The sequence below is a fragment of the Acomys russatus genome, chromosome 22, assembly GCF_903995435.1.
Source record: "Acomys russatus chromosome 22, mAcoRus1.1, whole genome shotgun sequence".
Taxonomy (NCBI): Eukaryota; Metazoa; Chordata; class Mammalia; order Rodentia; family Muridae; genus Acomys; species Acomys russatus.
The window spans coordinates 12,385,188-12,411,718 of NC_067158.1; the positions used below are offsets into that span (position 1 = coordinate 12,385,188).

Sequence of the window (26,531 nt, forward strand, 5' to 3'; positions counted from 1 at the left end):
TGCTTATTACTAACTCAACAATGTCAACAATCCCAGTGCTGGACAGTAAGAGGAAGGCGGACCATAAACTGGAAAAATTACTAATCTGTCTACCTGGCAAGTTCCAAGCCAACCAGGAGCCACAAAGCAAAACCCTGTCTCAAAAGCAATTTTTAAAAAAGGAGTTCAAACAACTTCGGTCAATAATTAGTAATGCTTCAAAAACAATAAATTTAACCTGGGACTTAGAGATGTAAGCCCAGGTGTAAAGTTCATAATCATTTCAATTGCCCACGACCTACTAAGTCACTGGCAAGCGGCCCCACCCACCAATGAATGCATACCAGTCATCTTTGCCACTTCCTGAGCCCGGGAGTTCTGAAATATTCAAGTTTCTGCTGCCGTAAAAGTCCTTCCCCTCCCGCCTGCACTGTCTGAACACAGCCTAGCAAACCCCTTGCATCCTTCTGGGGGTGCCCACAGGGCGCTCAGAGGCCCTCAACGCTGGCAGCTTCAAACACCTAAGAATGTCCCGCACAAACCCAGGCTAAGCAGTGCATCCCTGACAACGGATCGGTGCTTCGGATGACGCCTGGCCATGCACACAAAATCAGCTTCGGCACCCCAGGGAGAACCGCAAATTCTGATGGGTTGGGATAAGGAGTGGCGGCTAGTCCCAGGTGAGGGACGCGAGCCGGGGACACGGCCAGCGCCGGAAGGGAGAACTGGGGAAAGGACCAGCAGGATCGCAACGACCCTCCCACTCCCCACTCCACCTGCAACACCAGGGCCTGCGCGGCCCCGGGCGGGAAGCCCATACGGTCCGAGGGGTGGCGCAGCAGGCGGTAGAAGTCGGTCTTGCGGTAGAGAAAGCCGAAGAGCACGCGCAGAAAGTCCTGGACATTGCCCACGTGCTGCAGGATGCCCAGGAGGGCCTGGTCATAAAGCTCAGCAGCCCCGGGCTCCATAGCTCTGCTGCCCGAGGGACGCGAACACAGTGGGCACCGCCTCACACCGCCGATTGGCCACTTCCGGCGTGCGTGCCTAACGGCTCCCCCGGACAACGAGGACACGGAACTTCCGGTCCGGTCCGCGCTTGTCACTACTAGCGGTCACTGATTGTCTTCCTTGCTGCACTGTATCTCCTCCGTCGTGATCCCTGCCTAAAGGAGATTGGTATGTACTCAGTATGGTTCCTACACTCAAGAACGGCCATAGTTGCCGGGCGGAGAGCGCTTGCCAACCATTTTTGAAAAGGGCGGAAGCACTATGGTGACGGCAACATGACGTGTTTGATGGAGATGTTGTCACGTGGTCTGGGAGCCTTTCTTCTTTCTTGATTGAATTCCTGCCTAGTTATCCGGAGTGCCTTTTTCAAGCCAGGGCAACCACCTTTTGTCTGTGAGCCAGAGAAAGCAAAAGGAATGTTGTAGGGCTTTTAAGAATTCATATTAATAACAGAGCTGTGAGTGAAACTCAGGAGGTTGCACCAGAAGAAATTCAAGGTGACTTGAAAGGACAAGAAAAATATGAAAATCTCAATAAAGGAAGGGCCAGGCGTAGTGGCACACGCCTTTAATCCCAGCACTCGGGAGGCAGAGGCAGGCGGATCGCTGTGAGTTCGAGGCCAGCCTGGTCTACAAAGGGAGTCCAGGATAGCCAGGGCTACACAGAGAAACCTTGTCTCGAAAAAAAAAAAAGGAAAAAAGATATATGATATTGTAAAATGTATATATCTGTTCCTGCATATGTAGTACATGTGCGTGTGTGCATACATATGTCATTCGTAATAAGTGTTTGTCAAAGTAGTATAAATCAGTATAAAGCTGGTTCAAAGATCATTTTGAGGCTCTGAATATAGACATTTTATTTTTTTAAGATTTATTAATTAATTTATTTATTTATTATGTATACATTGCTCTGCCTGCTTGTACCCCTGCAGGCCAGAACACGATACCAGATCACATTGTAGATGGTTGTGAGCCACCATGTGGTTGCTGGGAATTGAACTCAGGACCTCTGGAAGAGGAGTCAGTGCTCCTAACCACTGAGCCATTTCTCCAGCCCGAATATAGACATTTTTTTTATTAATTGTGTAAGATTGTCACAGGCCTGGTGGTTCATACCTGTAATCCTGATATCCAAATCTAGGCCAACCTGGGCTACAGAATAAAACCCTGTCGAAAGAAAGAGAAAGAGAGAGTGTGTGTGTCAGGTGCCGGGTGGTGGTGGCGGCGGCAGCGGCGCGCGCCTTTAATCCCAGCACTGGGGAGGCAGAGGCAGGGGGATCTCTGTGAGTTCGAGGCCAGCCTGGTCTACAAAGCGAGTCCAGGACAGCCAAGGCTACACAGAGAAACCCTGTCTGGAAATCCAAAAAGAAGAAGAAAGAAAGTATAGAGAGCCAAGAGAAGAAGCTCAAAGAGATGAGTGTGGAGATTTTACAGGTGCGTTATTGGTCACACACTCATCCCACTTCGCGCAGACATCCCAGTACCTCTCCTAGTCTGCTGAGCACAGCTGTGGGCAGTTGATGGCTTTGCAGGTAAGGCTTGTAATCTGTCCCAGTTCTCTGAGTGATCTGCAACGGGCTTCCTTCTCTAGGTCTGGGCCCTGGTCTAGTCTGGCTTCCGACAGGCCTTTGGACTTGGGGAAGCGTGTCCAACTTGATTAGCACAATGGCATGGTCTTAGCTGGTAGACATCATGGCCAACCTGAAGTGGTCTTGTACTTAGCGTATATACCCTACCTATGTAGGCAATGGTGTTTGCGCTATGTTTATCATTATGTTGAAGTGGACAGCCTGTTCATTTCTTATCACAGCAAGCACACCGCTTCCCTTCTCACTACCAGATGTTTTTTACTATACTTTCAACCCCTTGTTTTACATGTTCTCGAAAGAAAGAAAAAAAGAACAAACTAGAGACATAATATTAGGTCACAAACCCCAGACAAATGGCTGAGGTACCTATTAACATATCCAAACAGACTTTGGCCACCAGCCTCCCTCAGCCAGTACCTGTTACTGGGTTCTTCTCACTGGCATGCTCTGCCCCCACCCTAAACTTCTCCAGCCCAGAGACTGGGCTTTCCTTTCACCCAGCTTCTCTGCTTCCTGTATTAACACAGCCCTTTTGGTTCCGGGACCCTTCTTGCCCTTTGGCCTCTTGGCTCAAGGTTACTGTCTTCCTCTCCCTTCTCCCCTCTCCTCTCATGGCCCAGCTCAGCCTCCCAATCTTTGTCCACTTTGGACTCTCCCAGATGCCTCTGGCTCTGGCTGTGCTCTCCCTCCCATCTACAGTAACCCTCCCCCACCACACCCTTCTCACAGCTTCTTTTCATTTGATGTAGCTGAATTGGGAGAGTGTGTGACTAAAAGGCAGGAGACGCTGAGCAGCATCCTGAGTGCTGCATCCACTGTCTGTAGTGACTCACACCCGTAAACCTAGCACTAGGAAGGTGGAGGCAGAACCAGAAACGAAAGCTTTACTTATCCACATAGCCAGTTCAAGGCCAACTTGGCCTCTATGAGATCCTGTCAAAAAAAATGCAATCAATAAAATTTTTAATGTATTGCATCTCCAATAGACTACCATCTACAAATTAACATTTCTTTGTTCATTTGTTTAAGACAGTGTCTCACCATGCAGTCTTGACTGGCCTGAAACTTTCTGTATAGAACAGACTGTACTCAAATTCACAGAAATCTGACTGCTTCTGCCTCCCAAGCGCTAGGAGTAAAGGTATATGCCACCACACAGAGCAAAATACTGGTTTGGTTTGGTTTTCTTGTGGTACTGGGAATCAAACTCAGGGTCTTCAGCATGCTAGGCAAGTGCTCTACCAGTAAGACATGTCCCAGCCTTAAATATTTTAATAGTGTTTGGGCCCTAATGAACTTTAGGTAAAGGCATACAGATAAATTGCTGTAAAATATTTATCTGGGGTGCTTGCTTCAGCAGCACATATACTAAAATTGGAACGATACAGAGAAGATTAGCATGGCCCTTGTGCGAGGATGACACGCAAATTCGTGAAGCATTCCATATTTTACAAAAGAAAATATTGACCTAGGGGCTGGAGAGATGGCTCAGTGGTAAAGAGCACTGTCTGCTCTTCCAGGGGTCTTGAGTTCAATTCCCGGAAACCACAGGGTGGCTCACAACCATCTATAATGTGAGCTAACGCCCTCTTCTGGCATGCAGGTGTATATGCAAATAGACCACTCATATACAATAAATAAATAAAAATCTTTTTTTTAAAAAGGAAAATATTGGTCTGAAAGTTTTTCAACGTAGAATTTGTTTATGACCTTAAAATTTTGCTTCACAAGTCCATGGGTCTACAGTGATGGCCCAGCAGTTCAGGACACTGGCTGATATTCCAGAGGACACAGATTTGATTGCCAGCACCTCTATAGTGGCTCACAGTCATCTTTAACTCCAGTTCCAGGGAGCCTGCTTCTCTCTTCTGGCATTAAATGACACTATGTACATGGCGCATGAACATGCATGGAGGCAAAACACCCATTCTCATAAGATAAGATGAAAGAAATTTTGCCAAAGAATCCAAACAACTTTTAAGTCTTACTCATCATTTACTGTACTGGAAATCAATGCTTACATTCATGAATTTGTAAATAGCCACAGACATCACAACGTCGACACACTTTTTAAAAGAATCTTTTATTCTTTGGCAATTTAATACATATATATAATGTATCTTGATCATATGCATTCAAATTCCTCCATTCCAAACCCCCAGCATGCCCCCTCCTATCTTTTTTTTTTTTTTTTTTTTTTTTTTTTTTTTTGGCAATTCACTGACTCCCAACAGTGCTGCTTGCTGTCAACAAACTTGTAAAAAGAAATAATGGTGAGCCAGGTGTGGTGGCGCACGCCTTTAATCCTAGGACTCAGGAGGCAGAGGCAGGCGGATCACTGTGAGTTCGAGGCCAGCCTGGTCTACAAAGGGAGTCCAGGACAGCCAAGGCTACACAGAGTAACCCTGTCTCGAAAAACAAAAAAAGAAAGAAAGAAAGAATGCAGATGCTATAGAAATGGCTTTGTGGTTAAGTGCACCGGCTCACGTAGAATTTCCAGACTAATGTCAAGAATCGCCTCTGCTCACTCTTCTACCACATTGAGTGAGGAAGGGTCTCTCAGTCAAACACAGAGCTTGCTGCTATGGTTAGTCTTGGCTGAGCCAACTTTGCTGCGCTCCTGCCTTCCAAGGCTAGGATTCCCAGCAGCCACACCCACTGACCATTGACTTGGCTTCTGGGGATCCAAATTCTAGTACTCACACTGCATGATAAGTGCTTTAACCACTGTGTCATCCTCCTAGCCACTTTGAATATCCTAGTCTCTGTGTGTGTGGCTACTTGGGAATAAAGCTGGTTAAGGAGTAACGATTAAAATATAAATCAACATTAAATATTAATAAACATTCAGTACAAGTTAAATGTGCATACACATTAAAAAAATAAATAAAGTAAAAGGCTTCTTTTTAAATATTAGAAAATTATCTGGTTAGCCCCATAACATTCATGTCACTATTGCACCATGGTCATACTTTGCCAGGCCACAGCTGGATAAGATAGAATAACTCAGCCGGGCGTGGTGGCGCACGCCTTTAATCCCAGCACTTGGGAGGCAGAGGCAGGTGGATCGCTGTGAGTTCAACGCCAGCTTGGTCTACAAAGGGAGTCCAGGACAGAGAAACCCTGTCTCAAAAAACGAAAAAAAAAAAAAAATCAGAGGGCAAGTTAATGTATCTGTGTTTATTGTTACTGTGAAGTAATGTGTAGATACTTTATTTTGTCTAAATGACTCAGCAGCTGCTCCCGTGTTGTGAACTTGATCTATTCTTCCCTGATTTGAAATGTCATTGTTAGCACAGCCTGTTTGGTTCTTCAAACCCATGCTTCTTTCCTGCAGCAGCAGAGTTCTAACAAGGTGACCCGTAAGAGTCATTCTCTGTCCTGTGTCAGATCTCCTTTAACCAGCTTGGCCATCCTTCCCTGCCAGTGAGCCTTGTCAAGATCAACTGTCCATGTGAGATACACAGGGAGTTGGCGGAACAGAACGTGAACAGTGGTTTCCAGAGGTGCTAGCTCCTGTCCACATATCACAGGAAGAACCACAGCCAGACAGGAGCTGGATGGAAGGAGTGAAAAGGCTCAAAAGGGATCTGGAATGTTCCTTCTCAGTCTCACCCCAGAGGAGCACCTTCTTGGAGACAGTAGTTTACTGAGTGGATCTCTTGGTCCTGAATGCACCCTGGGGGTCTCCAGCAGGTTCGCCAACTGTGCCTACTCCACAGGCTACTCTGGGCAAAGGAAAAGCCCCATGTTCTAATCCTGTGCCTCACAGTGAGGGACAGTACTCCTGCCCATTACAGGCTCTCACAAGGCAAGCAAACATGTCACAAGGATAGTCTCTTAAAAATAGAGAGGAAAAATAGAAACATAATCTTTCCATAAACCACACCCCAACACTTGTATTGTCGGTTCCTGTACAAAAATTATCCTTAACCCAAAGGAAGCCAGAGCAGGACATGTGATGGAAACACCAATTCTGTTCAACAAATGTTTATTAAGCACTCTGTCCTTTGCAAAGAACAAGTTATCTTCTCTGTCTCTGATGCAACCGATGCACCAGGGTCACGCTGTGCATCTGAAGCCAGTGGGCCTGCGCTCCAGGCACAAGACCCATGCCAGAGAACCCACCCAGCCCAGAAGCTGTCAGCCTGCAGGCAGACACACAGATGGCTACAACCAGCTGAACAGTTGCTGAAACTGGAGGTCAAACTGAATGCCAGCTTCCAGATGAGGTCAGCCTTGGACCAGAAAGAACAGTGGGTACCCTTGCCTTCCCTGGTCTCCCACAACATCACAGCCCAGGGTGGGGGCCGTTCTCTGTTCTCAGGATACTGGAGAATGTAAAGAGACTTACTGGCACAGAATGGGCACTGGTAGACAAAGGCAGTCAAATGGCACTGGCACTGGTAACATGCTAGGGACAAAGTTATGGCTTTCTTTGGCTCTCTCTCATTTTCAGTGCTGAGGACTAGCAGAACCTCACTCATGCACATGAGACAAGCATGCTACTGCTCTGCCCCTAAGCTATGACTCCATCCCAGGAGTGAGATTTTATCACTTTTTATTAGATTTTATTTATTTATGTGTTTATGTGGGTGTGCCACTGCGTGCACATGGGGGTCAGAGCAGCACTTGAAAGAGTTGCTTCTCTCCTTCCATCACATGAGCTCCAGGGGGGCAGACTCAGGTCATCGAGCTTGATGACAGCCACCTTTACCCACTGAGCCATATCACTGGCCCTGGAGATATTCTTTTATATCTTTTTTTAGATTTATGTGTTTGCCTTGTGCGTGTGAGTGTGTTGTCTGCAAATACATGTGTGTACCATGTGCGTGCCTGGTGACTGTAAAGGTCAGAAGGTGTCAAATCCCCTGAGACTGGAGCTGTAGGTGGTTGTGAGCTACCGTGCGGGTGCTGGGAACTGAACCCAGGTCCTCTGTAAGAGCAACATATGCTCCTTAACGACTGAGCCATCCCTCCAACCCCTGGAAACATCTTTGACAAGGGACAGGAAAGCTGGGTGAGAAATGCATACTATGGCTGAGCCTGAGACACACATGTCCTCAGCAACTCCAAGACCCTGGGTGAGAAGGAGAAGGTAATTCCTCACTGACCAAGGCCTTAGGGACCTGGTACGGGAGCAAAGAGGTCACGACCATTTCTGTGAGTTCGAGGCCAGCCCAGTTTACAAAGTGAGTCCAGGGCAGCCAGGATTACAAGAGAAACGCTGTCTCAAAAAAAAAAAAAAAAAAAAGATACTACAAAGAGGTCACTGCCAGTGACGCTGGCTACCTCATGGCCAGAATACCAGCCTTTTTTTTTTTTTTTTCAGGAACAACCTCCCCGCCAAGCCTTGAGGACAAACAGAGGGAAGACCCTCATGGCTCCTCCTCAGTAAGAGCCATGGAGCCTGGACCAGCTCGTACTCCATTAGAACTTCTGGTCGCTTTTGGGCAAAGAGCTGCTAGCAGCGCCAGCTCCACAGGCACATTCTTCAAAGTTGTGGTTAACGTATTCATAGGTGTGAACATTGGCAGGGGAGGGGGCCTTCGGGCAAGAGGGCTCCGGGGCCATTGCTGCCTCTGTGGCTAGCTTCTCCAGTACCAGAGCTTGGTTAACATCAGGCCCTGCAGGAGAGAAGAACACACACACACCTATGGTCAGAGAGGAGTGCAACCAGCACAGACATCACTGCCAGAAATGCCAGTCCAGTGGGAACTGGGCTCTGACTTCATTTGCACCTCCTTGCTCTTGCCCCACCTTCCCAACAGCCATTTCAGCTGGCATTGCCACCACCCTCACCCATGTTCTCTCAAGAGGAGCCCTGACACTCAGCCTCTCCCTTTCTTCCTGGGACTATCTGGTACTGACTCCATAGGCAACGCTCCTTTAAAAAGCATGATTCTGCCAGGCATGGTGGCACACGCCTTTAATCCCAGGCAGCACTTGGGAGGCAGAGACAGGCGGATCCTGTGAGTTCAAGGCCAGCCTGATCTACAAAGCAAGTCCAGGACAGGCAAGGTTACACAGAGAGACCCTGTCTCGAAAAAAACCAAAAACAAAAAATTAATAAGAATAAAAATAAAATAAAAAAACATGATTCCTTGCTCTGGACAACCAACCCAAGGCACAGGGCAACCAGGGAGCAGGGCTCTGTCCTTGCACATGGCTTTTTGGGTCTCTGTCTGCATAGCCCTAGTTCTAGGGTATTCCTGACTGCTGCAGCACTGGGGGTGGGAGGCTTGCAAGGTCCTTGGCACTCCCCAGCCCCTATAAGTCTAAACACTTCCAGCCTGTGGTTCTGAGGCTCTGGGCTCCCAACTCGAATCTCCCAGGGCTGTTCCTTACTGTCCCCAGTACACACTTTCTCCTCCCTAAAGATGGACAGTGAGTCCCTACAGGTGATTCTAATGTCACAATGCTGAGGAGGAGGAGGAGAATGATGATGATGGTGATGATGATAAGTAACTTTGTGGAGCGTATTAGCAATCTGCCTCAATAATCAACATCTCCAGGTTGACTCTAAGAAAATATTGGATGACAAGGTCAAAGATTCAGCCACGAGGTCAGTCACTGCAGCGCAGGCAACAGTAGTATAGCGTCAGGAATAGCCTAATGTCCAGCAGCTGCAAACTGCTTAAATAGACGGTGAGATGAGTAAGAGAAGCATACTTCTTCCTGGGGTACGTGGTGAGTTAAGCACTGTGAAGCACTGTTAAAGATCTATTTTAAAAAATCACTATTAGTTCTAGCAAGTTCTTTGTATTATATAGTAAGCACTCATTCTGATGTCTGTGTCCCTGTAAATAAGCAAAGATGCTGCAGGATGGAGCAATCTGCCTTCCTAAGCTGCACTGTGGGCCTCTTTCCCTTGCTATTCCAGCTGCCTTGAGCAAAAGAACTACAACCAGACAGCCCTTATACCTGCACCAGCTGTAGGGTGAACACTCCCCCCCCCCCTCCACCCCGGCTGTGTAGCCGGAGAACTGTTGTAACTGATGCAAAGAGGCAAGACCATGATTGGTCCAAAGCACAAGCCAGGATGTAATTGATGCTAAGAAGGAAAGCTGTGATTGGCCCAAAACAACTCACTGACTACAACTGATGGACAGAGAGGCAACACTGTGAGTCCAAACTTACAGACTGTGATTGGGTAAAACACACCTTCTCGTGCTATATAAGCAAGATGCTGAGAATCCACTCAGACAATCTCGTGGGCCAGCCTCCTGGTGTTGCAGCACTAGGCCTCTTGAGTGGTCTTTTCCTACTTCCTTTCAGAAGTATGGGTTGAACTGGTAACAAGATGAAAGAGGTAGCAGAGGGACAGGACACTGTACTGGGAACCAATAGCTGAGCAGTCAGCAGGCCAAGCGGAGGCAGCAACAAGGCAACAAGCTACTTGAAGCCACTGCTTGAGCGCAGCCAGGGCAAGAAGGTGACAGATGGAAAGAGATGGCAAGAGAGGACAGAAAACTAGAGTTCTACAGAGTGCAGAAGAGAAGTTCTAAGCTCAGAGTGCCCACAGAGTCAAGTGCCCAAGAGCCAAAGCTGCCACGACATTGGACGGAGAGTGGTAATGCTGGAGGCGATAGGGCTGAGGGTCCTCATAGCCAAGGCCTACACAAGAGCTTAAGCATTGACGGGAGCTGCTTGCCGTGGCCCCCGCCTGCCTTCTGCCACTGCTGCTCCTGCCAAACGCCGAGGGAAATGAAATGCCACAGACCAACATTTGAAACAGAGCAGTGTTTCCAAATTGCGAGTTATTACCCATTAATGAATCATTTAACGAAAACCTCAGACCAACACCAGAACTTTCAAATCAATGAAAGGGCGGAACCAAAAATATCAGAATACTTTGTGTGCTAAGAGCAAATAGTATTTTGTAAGATACTTGCCTTAGTTTCATATGTTTGTGTGGCCGCACACATCATGTCTCGGTGTAAGATATATTTCTGTGCTAAGGTGCGACTCAGTGGTACAGCACTTGCCTAGCATGTGCAATGTTCTGGGTTCCATCTCCAGAATAGTGTGTGTGTGTGTGTGTGTGTGTGTGTGTGTGTATGTGTGTGTATGTATATATGTGTGTGTGTTGGTGTGTGTACATGTATGTCTGGGTGTGAATGTGTGTCCTGTGTGTTGTATGTCTCTGTGTGTGAGTTTGTGTCTCTCTGTGTTGTGAGCATGTCTCTGTATGTGTGTATATATGAGTGTGTATCTGTGTGTGTCTATGCATATATGAGAGTATATATGTCTGAGTGTGTATATATGTGTGTGTGTGTGTGTGTATTGTGTGAGTGTGTGTGCACGTGTGTCTGTGCATTTGCATGTACATGTGCACAAAAGTCTAACAGAAAAATGCAGCAGACTACACAGCATCTGAAACATAATCAATTAACAGAGGAAGATGCTTGCAGCATATCTCATGAAAAACAGAAGCTTCCAGCTGGCCGTGGTGGCGCACGCCTTTAATCCCAGCACTCAGGAGGCAGGCGGATCTCTGTGAGTTCGAGGCCAGCCTGGTCTACAAAGCGAGTCCAGGACAGCCAAGGCTAACAAAGAGAGACCCTGTTCTCGAAAAACCAAAAAAAGAAAAACAAAAGCTTCCAAAATAGAAAGTATGGTCATGATCTTGGCTGGACTCCCCAAATTTTCCAAGGGAGCAGGCACCATTTTGATCAATACTCATAGCTGTGACATTGCCAGGCAGGCATAGATACTCACCCAGATAGCTGAGGACAACAGGCAGAAAGACCAAGCCATGAAACAGGCCCAACAAGGTTATCAGGAGGTTGAGGCGGAAGAAGAAGATCTGGATAAGCTGGGCCTGGGCAAAGCCCAAGATGAGGATCCCTGGGAAATTGGTCATGGCCACTCCAGCAAACACCTGGCAGGGTTCATAACCAGCAGTCAGGGAAGACATAAGGGTCAGGTGGCACATAGGGAGCTCCATCCCTCCCCACTTACCGCACTGCCCATGAAGACCGTAGCTTCCTTGGCTCTCTCCAGCCGGGTAGGCTTGGTGCTCACAGCAAAGGACTGGGTGATGTGAGACACGAACTCCACAGACATACCCACTGCCTGCAGCCAAGAGAGCAAAACTTCAGGCAACAAGATGGAAGACATGGGGGAAGGGGGGGGGGTGGGGGAGGGAGGGGGCAACAAGAAAGACAGCCAGGCAGGTATCTTAGAGTCTACATAGGACTAGGTGTAGCTTATGAGTCCAACTGCCAAAGGCCATCTGCGGCCTATTCTGCAGGTTACCGTGACAAGGTTGATGAGGGACACAGCATTGTAGCTGATACCCCACACAGCCATGAGGCCGATGGTGTCCACAAGAATCATAATGATGGAGATCAGGTTGAGGATGCCTGAGCGTATGTCCAGGCCCAGGAGGAGGTAGCAGACCACAAAGGTGGGCACAAAGCAGAGAGCAAGTGTGAAGATTCCCTCAGGGAGAACGGTCAAGTATTGCTGGTAGAACACATTGGAGATCCTGTCAGAGATCAGGGTGTGGTCAAGGCACTAGCCCTTCAGGAAGAGAAGAGCATCATCCCATTCCTGAAGGAAACCATGGGCCTAAGAGGTTTGAATTGGGTCCCAGCTCATGTAAGAAATAGACAACACCAAAGCTTTCCCAGGAGACACCTGAGAAAAAGTTGGTTCGCCTCCCTCAGCCTGCAGCCCCCAGCATCTCTTATGTGGCTCTTTCTCCCCACATCCCTGCCTCAGCCCCCCAGTTCTCACGTGTAGGGGAAGACCTCAAACTCTGGGTCTGTCCCAGGCACCTTCCGTAGTTCAGCTGTGATGTTGGCTGCTAGCAACCGGGATGCCCGGAGAGCTTCCGTGAAGTCCTGTGAGTTCCTTAGCGGCTTGTGGTAGGCCATGAACTGGGAGGCTGGATGGCCACAGTGCGAGAAAGCAAGTCAAAGGTTAGCATCCATTGGCATATCCCAGAGACGGTGACACAGTCATGTGATCAGATGGGGTTCAGGGTTCTGCCAGCACCACCTGAAATTCCTGATCGATTTTCGACAGGAGACCTGCATTTTCTTATTTATTTATTTTTAATTGTATATGAGTATGTTGTCTGCATGTATGTCTGTGCACCACATGCATTCCTGGTGCGCATGGAGGCCACAAGAGGGCATGGGGGTTTCTCTGTGTAACTTTGGCTGTCCTGGAACTTGCTCTGTAGATCAGGCTGGCCTCGAACTCACAGAAATCCGCCTGCCTCTGCCTCCCAAGTGTTGGGATTAAAGGCATTCACCACCACGCCTGGCTTTGGAATCTCTTATAGCTGGAGCTAAATACAGTTGTGAGCAGCTACATGGGTGCTGGGAGTCAGAGCTGAATCTTCTGGAAGAGCAGCCAGTGCTCTGAACCTCTGAGCCATCTCTCCAGGCCCAAGGCCTGCATTTGCACTTTGCATCAGCGCCCCCAAATGGTAGCTGCTTCTGCCACTATCTGAGGCCAAGGCCTGACTTCAATAGATGGAGCCTAAAGGGCCACCCCTTGCAGATCACCTGTAATCCCAGGGACCTAGCAAACAGAAGGATGGGCTGGAGAGATGGCTCAGAGGTTTAAGAGCACTGGCTGCTCTTCCAAAGGTCCTGAGTTCAATTCCCAGCAATCACATAGTGGCTCACAACCATCTATAATGGGATCCAGTACCCTCTTCTGACCTGCTGGATCACAGGCAGGCAGAATACTATATAAAGAATAAATAATACTATATAAAGAATAAATAAATAAATCTTTTTTTTTTTTAATCTCTTCCCGATACTAGGCTGCACTTACCTATAACCTGGCCATCTGAGCTCAGATTCACAGAAGTTCTGTACGCTGCTAAACCCCTGCAAAGAGGAGACCAGAGTAGAGGCTTAGAGGGGATGAGAGCTTGTCCTGTCTACCCATTCTCTGTACCCAGGGAGGCCTTAGCTGGCCACTCTTGCCCCTCTGGAACCCACAAGTCTTCCCGCTCTCCAGCAGGAGCCATTCTTTGAACCTACCCTTTGGGACATCTGATGTTGGGGGGATCATTCAGGAACCAGGGCAGGTACTTGTGAAACTGCTCTGCTGTGGGCCTCACGGGGCCCAGAGTGAAGCTCATGCAATTCTTTAAACAGTTCAAGGAAGCTGCTGGAAAGGGGACTCTGAATAGTGACACACCAGGCAAGGCAACTACTGTTTTAACTCTCACTCTGTGCCTCAATCTAAAGTCCTCAGTTCTGAGGGATAGGTACAGAAATATGCAGGTTTACAGCTGCAATCCCCAAATGTGGGAGATGTGCCCCCTCTTGAGCCCTACAGGCTGATAGGAAAGGGAAGTTAGGCAAAGAAATGGGGTCCCCTACACCTATTAAACACAGCACCTCCACATGTAGGGCCATATCTCCATTCCCACCTCCACTGCCCACTGCCCACAACCAGCATGTTAAAGGCATAATACTCCCAGAGACACACACACGCAAGTATGAATGCCTAAAGCCTAACCTGTCTGGCTCCTGTGGATTCGGTAGGGGACTGAGAGCCTTACCAGTCCTTTCTTTTTTTTTTCTTGCCTCAGTTTCCCTAAGCTGTAATGTGCATGAGCCCTGCAGCCCCAAACTCACTAACGGTTGAGGGGCAGAACTCATCCTTATTGGGGCCAGAGGTATAAAGGCGGCAGCAGGTGGATGGGGTCAGCCAGTCGATGAAGTCGTCTACCCAGGAGGACGCAGCAATCGCCAGATAAGACCTGAGGCCAGACAATGGAGAGGAGTAGGTAGAGCCAGTGAGCCTGGTGGTCACTCCTCCCTGACCCTTGCACTGGGCCTTCTGTGGCTTTGTTAGTGACAGAGACAGAGCACGCAGGAGAGAAAACAGGAGAGGAGAAAGCAGAGAGGGAGCAAGCCAGAGTGTTGGGGAGACCAAACACTTACTGGTCAGGGAATTCACTGGCATACTGGATCTTCTGGGTTAAGGAGAAGCTGTCACAGCCTGCACTAGAGCAAATGGCGTTCATGCCTGCCTCACTGGAGAAGTTGTAGCCCGAGGTGGTGACAAAGTACACTGGAGGCCCCACTTCAAAGTATCGGTTCAAAAAGAGGAAGTAATCGATCAGGTATGAGTCCTGGGAAAGAGGAGGATCTGTGAATCTCAGGAATGTCCATAACAGGCTTGTCCCGGGTCATACAGAAGCAGGAGCTCAGATCCATGCTAATGTACCTACCGAGGTAAACAAGTTTACAGAGGAAGACACTCAGAGGCACACCCACAAGATTGATGCTCAGAGGCACACGCAAAGAAGCGTACTCAGAAATATACAGAGTGCATGCACACATACGCACACGATACACGCTGAGACGCACACACACAGAACTGTGTCCTTAGAGGAACAGGCCCTGATACACACACAGAGTGCACACCAAGATGCAGAGAGGCTCCAGGAGACTCAAGTAGACCCATATATACACTGTAGATTTTCAGAAAGAGAAGGAAGATGAAAGAAATGGATAGGTTATTTGAAGAAACATAGCCCAAAACTCCCCAAACTGACGAGGAACAAACATAAATGTTAAAGGAACTCGGGCAAGGCCTCCTAAACAAACTGAGACAAATTTAGCCCAAAGCACATGGAAGCACAGCTGTCAAAAACCAACCAACAGCAAAGGCAACGCAAGAGAGAGATGACTTAGGGCTGGAGAGATGGCTCAGTGGTTAAGAGTGCTGCCTGCTCTTCCAGAGGTCCTGAGTTCAATTCCCAGCAACCACATGGTGGCTCACAACCATCTATAATATGATCTGATGCCCTCTTCTGGCCTGCAAGTGTACATGCAGACAGAACACTGTATACACAATAAATAAATAATTCTTTAAAAAAAGAAAAAAGAGCTCAGGGGTAATAAGAGTGCAGGGAGCCAGTGGCTTCAGCCTAGTGTGGTGACGCACACCTTTAGTCCTAGGTCCTGAGAGGCAGAGCCAGGCCATCTCAGTGAGTTCAAGGCCAGTCTGATCTACACGGGGAATACATAGTGAAGTAGGGCCTATATAATAAGACCCTGTCTCAAAAAAAATAAAATAAAATAGCAAAATGCCTAGGACACTGCGGTTCTTAAAAACAGGAATACATCCTGTGTTCACGGCCTGGAAGACAGGCGTTTATTCAGTGCTACCAAAGCAAAGCAGTCAACAGATTCAGTGGGACAGCTTTCATAAATGCCAATGGCAGATTTTGAAGAAATCTAAATGTGTCGAGCTAAAACCCAAATGCAATCTCCAGAGAATTCAAATAGCCAAGAGATCCTGACAAAGAACAAATTTGAAAGACTCACACTTTCTGGTTTGAAACTTGACTACTGAATCAAAGGAGTGCAGTGCTGACATGGGGCACACATGGAGCGCAGGGGAACAAATTAAAGAAACGTGTGTGCTTGAATGACGCCTTCCCACAAGGCCAGGGCGCCAGAACCATTCGATTGAGGAAAGCTATGCTTCTTAGTAAGTTGTCCTGGGGAAGCTGGATGGAATTAAAATTTGGCCATTTTCATAACACAACATATAAAAATCAGCTCCAAGTGGGGCAGTGGTAGCATGCACCTTTAATACCTGGAGGCACTTTAATACTTTAGTACTTGGAGGCAGAGGCAGGTGGATCTCTGTGAGTTTGAGGCCAGCATGGTCTACAAGGAGAGTACAGGACAGCCAAGGCTACCCTGAGAACTCCTGTCTTGGAAAACCAAAAAAGAAAAAGAAAACACAAATAAAACCAGTATAAAGCTAGGCCTTGGTGCCGCCAGAACTCTCAAGAGACAGAAACAGGAGGACAGGGTGTTCCAGAGCAGCCTGGCCTACATAGGGAGACCCAGTTTCAACAAAAGCAAAACAAAACAAAAGAACCCACCAGTACAAACACAAAGATGCTACTTTATATTCTGTACCATAACTGTATACATACATACGTGTGTGTGTGTGTGTGTGTGTGTGTGTGTGTGTGTGTGTGTGTGTGTGTGTGTGTGTAGAGAGAGAGAGAAAGGGAGAACAAACAAGGGGTATAACTTTATGACTGACTGGTAAAGCACTTTCCCAACAAGTGGGGGATCCCAGATTTAATGCTCCAGCACCAAAAAAATTAAAAACACAGAAGGATAACAAGTGCTGGGACTGGAGAGTCAGCTCAGCAGAGCTCCCATGTTCTATTCCCAGCACCGACAAGGCGGCTCACAGCCATCTGTAACTCAAACCCCAGGGGATCTGACGCCTTCTTTCTGACTTCTGCAGGCACCAGGCACCCACACGGCGGAGCACAAACATACATGCAGTAATAAATAAAGTAATAAATCAGAAAACAGGTATTGGTGAGACATTCACATAGAAAGAAACGGCAGTCCCTCCATGCAGATAGCCACACGGAGAGCTCTCGGATGCAGGACACCTTCTGTGGCCTGACCCACCATTCAGCCCTTTCACTTTACAAACATGGATATGGCTTCTCCCTCAGGGTCCTCTTGGAGCAATTCTGCATGGTGCCAAGCCTTGGGTTATGTCCCCACACCCCACCACTCCACCTGTGGGGCACTGCTGCCCTTTTCAGGTCTCTGGACGAAAGAGTTGAAAAGAGGCCAGACTCACCTTGGGCAGAGCCAGCTCCTGGTCCAGCCCCACGCTGATGTGGCACATGAAGTAGAGATTTGCTCCAAACAGGGTCAGAAACAACAGCAGCTGAAGGAGAAACTGGCATGTGAGACCCTCTCCCCCAGACAGCCTTCATCTTCCCTCAAACTCGAATGGGTTTGTTAGGCATCCTGGGAAACATCCTGGAGTTGGACAGACTCAAGCTCCAGCTCCAAGTATCCAACCGCCCTGGGCCTGGGCAGCCGTCCCTCCCCCACCCCACCCCATGCTTCCTTCTTCTTCACCCCCTCCCCCACCCGCGCATGGTCTCTCTTCCAAAATGGCACAGCCCCCACAGCCCACGTACCACAGCAGGGCGGGTGAACCTGTGCAGCAGGAAGGGGGCGTATATCTTTCGGAAGAAGCAGAGCAAGAGGCCCTCTTTTTGTTCAGGTGGGGGCAGCTTCCGGGATGAGAAGCAGCATAAGACGTCAGGGCGAGAGGCCTACAGGATGACACTGCCTCTCAAGACTGGGTCCAAGGCCGATTCCAGGATCCACCTCCCCCAGGGAAGACCCGGAGATGGCCACTGCACTTTTTGCTGCTTTTGCTTCTGCCTTAAGCAAATACTGAACTTTACATCATCAAAAACAAAAATAAAAATACCAAAAAAAAAAAACAAAACAAAAACCCACCAGCTTGATTTCTGTTAACTTATTTTGTTAAACTTACATACTTTTAAGAGGTTTGATGATACTTTCAAAAATAACTAAAACTAAATTCTCTTTCTATGTGAAATTGGAGAACACAGAGCCCAAATGTCCTCTTTCCAGATAATGCCCCTGCCTCCCACCCAGCTCTTCTGGCTACCTCTGTGGTAGTAATGCCACATCTTCCAGTGAATGAGGAGCCGCAGTCAGGGTGCTGGCCCAGTTGCCTTTACCTCCTGCCTCTTGCTATCCAGGGAGAGCAGGGCCACAAAGGCGGTCATCTGAAGCAGGAAGTCAAGAATGATTGCTAGGCCAGAGGTCAAGGCAAAGGTCCGCACAGCTGGCATGGGGGTCAGGGCTCCTGTTGGGGACACAGGGTCTGTCAGATCATCCTGGCAATCATGGGCCAGATGTCAGGCCAGACAGCTGAAAGCGGGAAACACCCACTGTCTCTGAGAGCCTGTGCCCCACTCCTAGACAGCCCTTGCTCACCTAGAAAGAAGCAGATGGCCTCGGAGAGGCTGCACAGAAGCATGCTGGGGGCCACGCTGCCCAGGGTACGGCCAATGTGGGCTTCTCGCTCCTCCCCGGGCCTCCTAGGCAACCTCTGTGCAGGTAAAGAGACAGAGTACACAGGGTCTGCCAAGGTCACCAAACTTTAAAGGCCAGTTGTGGGATGGTAAAGGGCTGAGAGTCCTGGCTAAATCTCAGGAACTGCCAGACCCTCTGGCGACAGAAGAGCCTACTAACTCAGCCACACTTTCTGCTTCTGTGTTGTGTCCTAAAGAACCACTTGGTGCATCCTAGCTATGAAAAGAACCGGGCATTCTCGTCACTCTAAGCATTTGACAGCAAAGAGAGACTAAACAGACTCTGGTTTGTGCTTATATTATACCATGGAATGCCACACAGGGTGTTGTAAAGACAGGGAGGAGGGCCAGGCGGTAGTGCCACATGCCTTTAATCTCAGCACTCAGGAGGCAGAAGCAGGTGGATCTCTGTGAGTTTGAGGCCAGCCTGGTCTACAGAGTGAGTTCCAGGACAGCCAGGGCTACAGAGAGAGACCTGGTCTTATGAAACCAAAACCCAAACCAAACAAAAGACAGGAAGGAGGTACCTCTAATATGTTAGGAAGCTTACCGGACATTGTATGGGTTTAACTGAAAGCAGGCTCAAGATGGCACAAGTAGCATGGCTAAATTTGTGCCAACCCAGGCTATTTCCTATAGGCAGATAAGAGCCTACAAGGACGCCCGCAGCTCTGTGTGGGCCTTTGTCTAATGAGGATGTCGGGTTGCCCATGGGTGCCCTTCTGTTCTTTTTTTTTTTTAACAATTTTTTAAAGATGTATTTATTTATCATATATACACAGTGTTTTGCCTGCATGTAAACAGATCTCATTATAGATGGTTGTGAGCCACCATGTGGTTGCTGGGAATTGAACTCAGGACCTTTGGAAGAGAGCAGCCAGTGTTCTTAACCTCTGAGGCATCCCTCCAGCCCAACCCTTCCATTCTTACCTGGTACTCAAGAACAAGGATGAAGATGTTGTCAGCTCCCACGGCCAGCACCAGGAAAGGTACCACTTGGATGATAACCAGAGAGGAGGGGACACCCAGGTAGGAGTAGAATCCCATCGCAGCCACGACTGCTCCCAGCACAACAGCCACCCCACCTAGGCCCAGAGTAGCCTTGGACTCCACCTGTAATTCAGTGAGGTTCAGCTCGTTGGCTCCCAGAGAACCTGCCCAGATCCTCCCTCCTCCCCAGGCTGGGTGAGGAGCAAGCGGGGCCCCCTTGGTGTTCACATGCCACCAACCTCAATAAAGAACCCATGTGTGCATTTAAGCGTTTTTGCTAAACCAGCCTCCCAGGGGCAGGCCCGTGGCACCAAGAAGAGCAGGGGTGGGTGCCTCCCTGCATCTTCCTAGAATTGCATTGCATGCATTTAAAAGTGGTAGCTTTGCATGTGGACAGTGGGAAGCTGGCAGAGAACAGGACGAAAGCCCCGAGCCTGGGGCTGGAGAGATGGTTCAGAGGTTAAGAGCACTGACTGCTCTTCCAAAGGTCCTGAGTTCAATTCCCAGCAACCCCATGGTGGCTCACAGCCATTTATGATGTAACCTGATGCCCTCTTTTGGCATGCAGGTGTACATGTAGACCACAGTATAAATGATAAACAAATTCATCTTAAGCAGGGCATGGTGGCGCACGCCTTTCATCCCAGCCCTCGGGAGGCAGAGGCAGGAGGATCGCTGTGAGTTTGAGGCCAGCCTGGTCTACAAAGTGAGTCCAGGACAGCCAAGGCTACACAGAGAAACCCTATCTTGAAACCCTCCCCCCAAAAAAAAACCAAAAACCCTGAGCCTTTCAATACAGAACAGGTTCAAGAAATCCCACCCTCCAAGGGCTTCTCTTTGATGTGTACAACTTGCTGTTTTAAGCTGGCCCTTTCTGGGAAAGCTTTAGACAGCCTTCAGGAAATGTTCTAGGCTCTGAGTCCCTCTTGCTGTGTTCCTCCCTGCCCCCGCCCCCACCCCCACCCCCTGCCTGCCTCACTCTCACCGCTACTCGGTTCCATCTGGAGTAGCTGCCCAAGGCCAGGGAGATGTACAGGAAGACGATAATATAACTGATGGCGAAGACAGGAAGGTCCTGGATGGTGGTACGGTTGATCTCATCCTCCAGAGAGCGCTGCAAGCACACAACCGGCTCAGTGACCACATACTGAGTGTCCCCCCCCACCCCCACCCCCCGCCGCACATTCTCGGCAACTACGGGAGCCTCTAACATGAGCACCATATGTGGGTGGGCACAGGCAATCACTTCCCCGGGGCCACTCAGGAACAAATAGAGCCAGGATGTGGATTTGACTGAAATTGACTCTTGGGGGGCTTGAGGGGGTGGGGGCGGGAGGGTGGCACGGGGGGGGGGGCCCTACCTCAGTTGAGAATGCCATCTCGAACTTGTCAGCCGTCCTCTTCTGGAAGGCTTGCATTTCCTTTAGGAAAGCCTCCTCCCAGAGCTTAGCCTGGGCCATGCGAGGATCATCGGCGGGGTAGTTATTGAGAGAGAAGGTTATGATCAGCGCCTCGGCCTCGGAGTAGTCCGTCCCTGGGAAGGAAGAACTCTGAACCACCCTCCTACTGTGCCCTTGGCCCTCTCTCCCTCAAGTTGTAACCCTTTCCAACTCCTTTCCTCTCCTGCTTCTCCGCTCTAATAATGGCCTTATCCCAGCCAGAGGCACAAAACCAGAGTTCCTGGGCAGCATTAAGACATGAGGGGAAACATCATCTGAAGCCCCCTTAAGCCAGCCTTCCCCCCTCCCCCCCCGCCCCCGTACTGGCAACACTCATCACCATGGCCTCTCTCTCCTACCTATTATCCCTCCCAGGGCCTATGTCACTTACCTTGGTACCCCCCAACAGCAAGGAAGGGAAACACAGGGGCCCCGTAGTCAGCCATGCAGCTCAGGGCCAGGGACGTGCCATCTTTGAACGTTAGAGGGGCACTAGAGGAAAACCACAAAGGGAAAGAGCCTGTCCTGGCCCTGCCTGGTTCCTTTAGCCCCACCCTGCCCGAGGCTCGCAGCTCCCTGAGGGAGGAGCAGTGACTTCAGAGTTTACTATCTGTCCACAAAGTGGGCTCCTGGTCCACTGAACGGAGTAGGGGCTGTCTTGGGTATCTTCCTTTGGGCAGATTACTGTAGAACGGTTTGTCCTTGCTTCCCATGTCACCTCACATAGCCAGACCTTCCAGACCTGTCTTTATCCCTGTTCCAAATGAGCATCACAATTAAGTGATGGGCCCAGATTTGAACCGTGGCCATCTCCGGCACAGGTCTTCGTTCCTTCCCTCACAGAGCCTGAATCCATCCAAGTGTTGAGCTGAGCCCTGGAGCTCAGAGCCACATGTCCACAGCAACCCAGCCAGTGCCCTTGGTCAGGCCTGCCCCTTCAACTAAACCCTTTCTGCAGAGCACATCTCTGTGGAGACAGAACAGGATGCCTACACGCTCTTTGCACACTCTCAGCTCTGAGCAGGTGAGTATATTGGCCAACCAAGCCATCCAAGAGAGCTATATTGCCGTGTGGCCTTAAGCAGCTTACCACATCACTCTGAGCCTCAGTTTTCCAGTCTATGAAATTAGCATAATCAGTTCATCAAGAGTTGGGAGCATCTAAAACCAAAATAAAGATAGGACAAACCAAGCAGAGGTCTGCAACCTCAATACTCAGGAGTCTGAGGCAAGAATGTGAATTTGAGGACCACCTTTAGAACTCTGTCTTAAAATGAAAGAAAATTGGCCAGGCGGTGGTAGCGCACACCTTTAGTCCCAGCACTCAGGAGCTAGAGGCAGGCAGATCGCTGTGAGTTCGAGGCCAGCCTGGTCTACAAAGTGAGTCCAGGATAGTCAAGGCTACACAGAGAAACCCCGTCTCAAAAAAACCAAAGAAAGAAAGAAAGAAAATTAACAACAACAACAACAAATCACACCATATCTGGGATGGTTGATTCCCGATGCCTCTCAACAGGTCCTCTCTCTTCTGCTGTGTCTGAGGGACCACACGGACCCTCTAGGAAGCAGGCCACACTTGACACTCAGCTGAGGGTAGACAGCCAGTAGCAGGGAGAGACAGCAAAGGCTTTCTCCCCTTATCTGGTGGATCTAAAAAAATGTGCAGCCTGGGACTTGCAGCATCCAAAACTGTTTCATAACAGCACACAGGTTGCCATTACCTACTGTCACTCTGCTCTAGAGTCGGGTAGGGACAACAAGGCCATTTGAGGTACTTCACTCTCCACTTCTTTCTCCCAGGAGCCTCCTCTACCACTGGCCCTCTCACCACCCTTCCCTGAGTCTGATGGTCTCGTGCATCCTGTTTCTGCCACCCGATATGGGCAAAGCCAGAAACAGAACCTTCTGCCCGAGAACACCTGGCCTAATGCCTGGGGTCAGAGACTAGCCACAGTCTTGGCTGAACCCAGATGAACTTATTCCTAGCCAGTTCTGAGGCTACCCGAGTCTGTACAGATCCTGACACAGAGAATCAGGAAAAACAAAACAGTGCAAGCACAAACACTACCTGAGCCGCCACTTTGTAATTTAAACTAAGACTACTTAGGGGTGGTGGCGCATGCCTTTAATCCCAGCGCTTGGGAAGCAGAGGCAGGCGGATCAATGTGAGCTCAAGGCCAGCCTGGTCTACAGAGTGATGATGCCAGGACAGGCAGAGCTACACACAGAGAAGAGAAAAAAAAGTTGAGCCGGGCATGGTGGCGCACACCTTTAATCCCAGCACTCGGGAGGCAGAGGCAGGTGGATCGCTGGACCTGTTCGAGGCCAGCCTGGTCTACAAAGTGAGTCTAGGATGGCCAAGGCTACACAGAGAAACCCTGTTTCGAAAAACCAAAAAAAAAAAAAAAAAAAAAAAAAAAAAAGTTAGTAAACTGACACCACAGCAGGAGCATCTTGGGAGGAAAGATCATATGGACTGGAGCTGGAAGGCCTGTTAGGACAAATGTCCTTCAGAGAACAGGCATAACACAGGGACCCGAAGATACTCAGGCACATGTAGGAGCTGTCCCTTGGCTCTGAAGGATGGAGCTGTGGTGTTCCGGCCTGGTTCCTGGGGGCACACAGCAATCCCGACCTGTTCCCCTCAGGTCTACTTACTTTGCACAGTAGAGGAAATGGTCCTTCCAGTCTACCTGGGAGGTCTGGCCACCCAGCGTCTGGTTGGCGGTAAGCAGCAGGAGCGTGCGGTTGTTCTGAAAGTACTGTAGGAGGCTGTTGACACAGCAGTCGGAGAGGCTGGTGTTGTACGGGTTGAGCGGGGCGTAGCAGATGTCCTGCAGGGAGACGTTGCGCTGTGCCTCGGGGGACCACACCTGCAGGTGGCGAAGCGTCTCCTGAAGCTCCAGCAGCTCTAACACCAGGTCCAGGGACAGGATGCCACTGAAGTTCTTGGACCCTAGGAGCAAAGAGTCGTACTGGTAGCTGGACCTGTTCCGAGCTGTCACAAAAACCTGGTTGGTTCGGAAGAAGGGGCCGAAATGCTCATCGCGGAAGGCCTTCTCTTTCCGGGCTTGGCTTTTGGGGGCAGACCAAAGTTCCACGGGGTCTGTGGTGAGTTCTATAAAGGTCAGGCCTACCGCCAAAGCTATCACAACCATAAAGGACAGTGCCAAGACAGTGAGCGGCCATGAGGCCACCCTTGTGCCCCATCTCTGGAAGAACTGGCCAAGGATGGTGTAAGGTGACAGTTTCCGCTTATGAGGGAGGTCGGAGGCGTCCTGGGGGTCTGTTGGCTTGCCCTTCTTCCGGTCTGAAACTCGGAGATACACAAGGACAACAGCGAGCAGCACAAAGACAGCAGTGAAAATGATAATGAGAGCCAGCCAGCCTGGCATACGACCTATGTAGAAGGAAGGGCGCAAGGCCGGGGGCTGAGGAATGACGGGGCAGGAGGCTGCACAGTCCTGGCAAGAACAGGCTGCCAAGTCTTCACCCTGGGACTCGTTGCAGGGTGTGATCTTCCCGTTTAGAAGCTGCATCCCATTTGCCAGGACCTGGTCAGGCTCCAAGAGGTGGAAGGTGATGTCCAGCGGAGCCAAGCCGTTCCCTGTGTCTCCTTGGAAGTCGAGCCAATGCTGGGCATTGCAAAGAGCTGAGCCATACACGCCGCACATGCTGCCCACGGCCAGTGAGGCAGCTGCGGGGATGCGCACCCGGCTACAGGACTCATAGGCCTTCTCTGCAAAGCTGCGCTGGTAAAAGGCTTCATAGGCCACCACGGCAGGAGGCTGTCCAGGGTCCCGCACAGCCACACGGGTGACATTGATGAAGAGGCTTTGGTCAGGGCTGCAGGTGTTGTGGCAGTGCAAGCTCACAAAATTGTCAGAGCAGGCCGGGCAGCGGGTGAGGAGGGCCTTGGTGATGGACAAGCTCCTGTCTAATGACACGAGCTGTTTGGCAGAGCAACAGGCAAAGGTGGTGTTGGGGCCATTGTACAGCTGGGGACAGATGCGCTGGAGGAGGGCCAGATGTTCATCTACGACAGGGCGGGCTGGGGTATTAGACAGGCAAGATACGTTGGATAGTGATGTGAGGCCTCCAGACAGTTCTGGATTCTTCCCACATTCGTCATAAAAGGTGCAGTAGCCAGGCTTGTGGATGGGCGTGTACAGCTCGCCCTGGGCCTGCAGAAAAGATCAATAGCACCCATAAGCCCCGAGGCTGGTTGGCACAGTCGGGTACTGTCTGGTGAGTAAGAGGACAAGGAGGGCATATGGGAAGGAAGTACACCAAGTCAGGGGCTGGGAGAGCTATGCCGAGGCTCGTGGGGGCACGTGCTATGCAGGGTGTCAATGGAGACACACTCTCCCAGTGGACAGTGATGGGGTTACTCAGAAGAGGAAGGAAGTAATCTGTTAGAATGTGGCTTTAAAAGGTCCTGCCACTGAAGAGTGGAGGAGACGGGGAGGTGGAAAAACCTCTGTTGCTGAGTCTCTCAACTAGACTCCCCACCGAGGCCAGGGTTCCTTGTAAAGGGTCAGTACAAGAGCCCCCATCCTACAACCTGAATTACCAAATGCTATCACCCACCTCTGAGGGTAAGCAAGGGTGCCAACAGGACCTCCTCCCAACCCCAGAATATTTCAGGTGCTGTTCACCAGCGATCCACCTCCAGCACCTGACTCAGCCTCCATTTAATCACAGGCTAAGGCCCCATCCATTTGCCTCTCTGACCCTCTACCCTTTCAACCCCTTCACATGAAGAGACCCTCTCCACTAGCATTTGTCTTTGGGCATGGGAAACCTCCCCCAGTCTTAAGACCCTTCCTCACCATCAGGTACCCAACCTGTCTTGCCCTAACCGGCGGCAACTAGGAAGCAGCCATGAGCAACAGACTCACCGAATTCAGGAGCAGGGCCCAGAGCAGCCATCCCTGAAGGCCAAGGCCAGCTGCCATCCCAGGGCCAAGAAGCGATCAAGGAGATGCAGGGCCAGGCTTAGGGTCAGCTGGGCAAAGCTGAGGACTGGTCCCCGAAGTTTCACACTAAGGCAGTTTCCTCCTCCTCCTTGTGACAACCCTCGCCTGTCAGGTGGGAACCAATAGGGCTGTACATTGCCGGTTAATGATCTACGCACTGTTCCCGCCCATCGGATGACTCCCATGTCCCTTCTTTTAGGTGAATTTCCTAGTGAAGGTGCTGAGGTTCCCCCACTTATTTCTTGATGCAATTGAAGTCTAATGTGGTTTGAGCTAGTTGGGCAACAGATTCAGGGCTGTAATCCCACCAGACCAGACACTCACTGGCCTGGTTTCAGCCTTGGAGCATTAGCGTAGGCTACAGAATGTCAACACTCCCCTGGGCTTGGCCTCCAACCTGCACTCTGACCGCGTCGCCTCTTGAGACCAACATCAAGTATAGACTCAGAATCACCCTCTGTCACCCTAGCAACCGGTTAATTGATATTAGCACCCAGATAACAAAGGGACACTGAGAGATAGTGATTCAGTCACAAAAGTCCCTTCAGGATACGACAGGGGACAGAGACCAGAGATTCCTTTGATCTCTTTACCCTTCATCCCACTCCTGCTCTGATGCTTTCTTGTTCCTGCTCCTGGCTTAGTCCACTGAA

The 26,531-nt window shown here is 49.8% G+C and overlaps 2 protein-coding genes and 1 non-coding gene across 3 annotated transcripts in view; 1 reads left to right on the plus strand and 2 right to left on the minus strand.

Moving 5' to 3' along the window:
* The window catches only part of Nudcd3 (NudC domain containing 3), a 92,253-nt gene extending 91,040 nt beyond the window's left edge, over window positions 1-1,213 (minus strand). Inside the window, exon 1 of the mRNA XM_051165216.1 lies at window positions 756-1,213. Within this exon, the coding sequence (XP_051021173.1) occupies window positions 756-947 (192 nt within the window). The 5' untranslated portion in view covers window positions 948-1,213. The remainder of the gene's footprint in view (window positions 1-755) is intronic.
* A 2,709-nt stretch (window positions 1,214-3,922) lies between these two features.
* LOC127206071 (U6 spliceosomal RNA) lies at window positions 3,923-4,029 on the plus strand. The gene has a single exon (XR_007832759.1). It is a non-coding gene; the product is annotated as a U6 spliceosomal RNA (small nuclear RNA).
* A 3,979-nt stretch (window positions 4,030-8,008) lies between these two features.
* Window positions 8,009-25,857, minus strand: Npc1l1 (NPC1 like intracellular cholesterol transporter 1). The gene is made up of 19 exons (XM_051165089.1): window positions 25,801-25,857; window positions 23,558-25,083; window positions 21,291-21,391; window positions 20,822-20,994; window positions 20,446-20,574; window positions 19,401-19,583; window positions 18,373-18,487; window positions 18,114-18,241; window positions 17,538-17,675; window positions 17,189-17,278; window positions 14,500-14,690; window positions 14,191-14,315; window positions 13,588-13,714; window positions 13,376-13,431; window positions 12,323-12,473; window positions 11,840-12,071; window positions 11,543-11,656; window positions 11,300-11,462; window positions 8,009-8,205 (listed from the first exon to the last, which is right to left on the minus strand). The coding sequence occupies exons 1-19, from the start codon at window positions 25,855-25,857 to the stop codon at window positions 8,009-8,011; spliced, it is 3,996 nt and encodes a 1,331-aa protein (XP_051021046.1).
* Window positions 25,858-26,531: the final 674 nt, after the last annotated feature.

Bases quoted from the DNA above. Each gene is read 5' to 3' on its own strand.
- Npc1l1 (XM_051165089.1), bottom strand. From the start codon at position 25,857: ATGGCAGCTGGCCTTGGCCTTCAGGGATGGCTGCTCTGGGCCCTGCTC. The intron at 14,316-14,499 runs GTAAGTGTTTGG...GTCTGGCCTCAG, and splicing joins GCCAGTGAATTCCCTGACCA to GTCTTATCTGGCGATTGCTG. The intron at 12,474-13,375 runs GTAAGTGCAGCC...GTGGCCATCCAG, and splicing joins CTCAGATGGCCAGGTTATAG to CCTCCCAGTTCATGGCCTAC.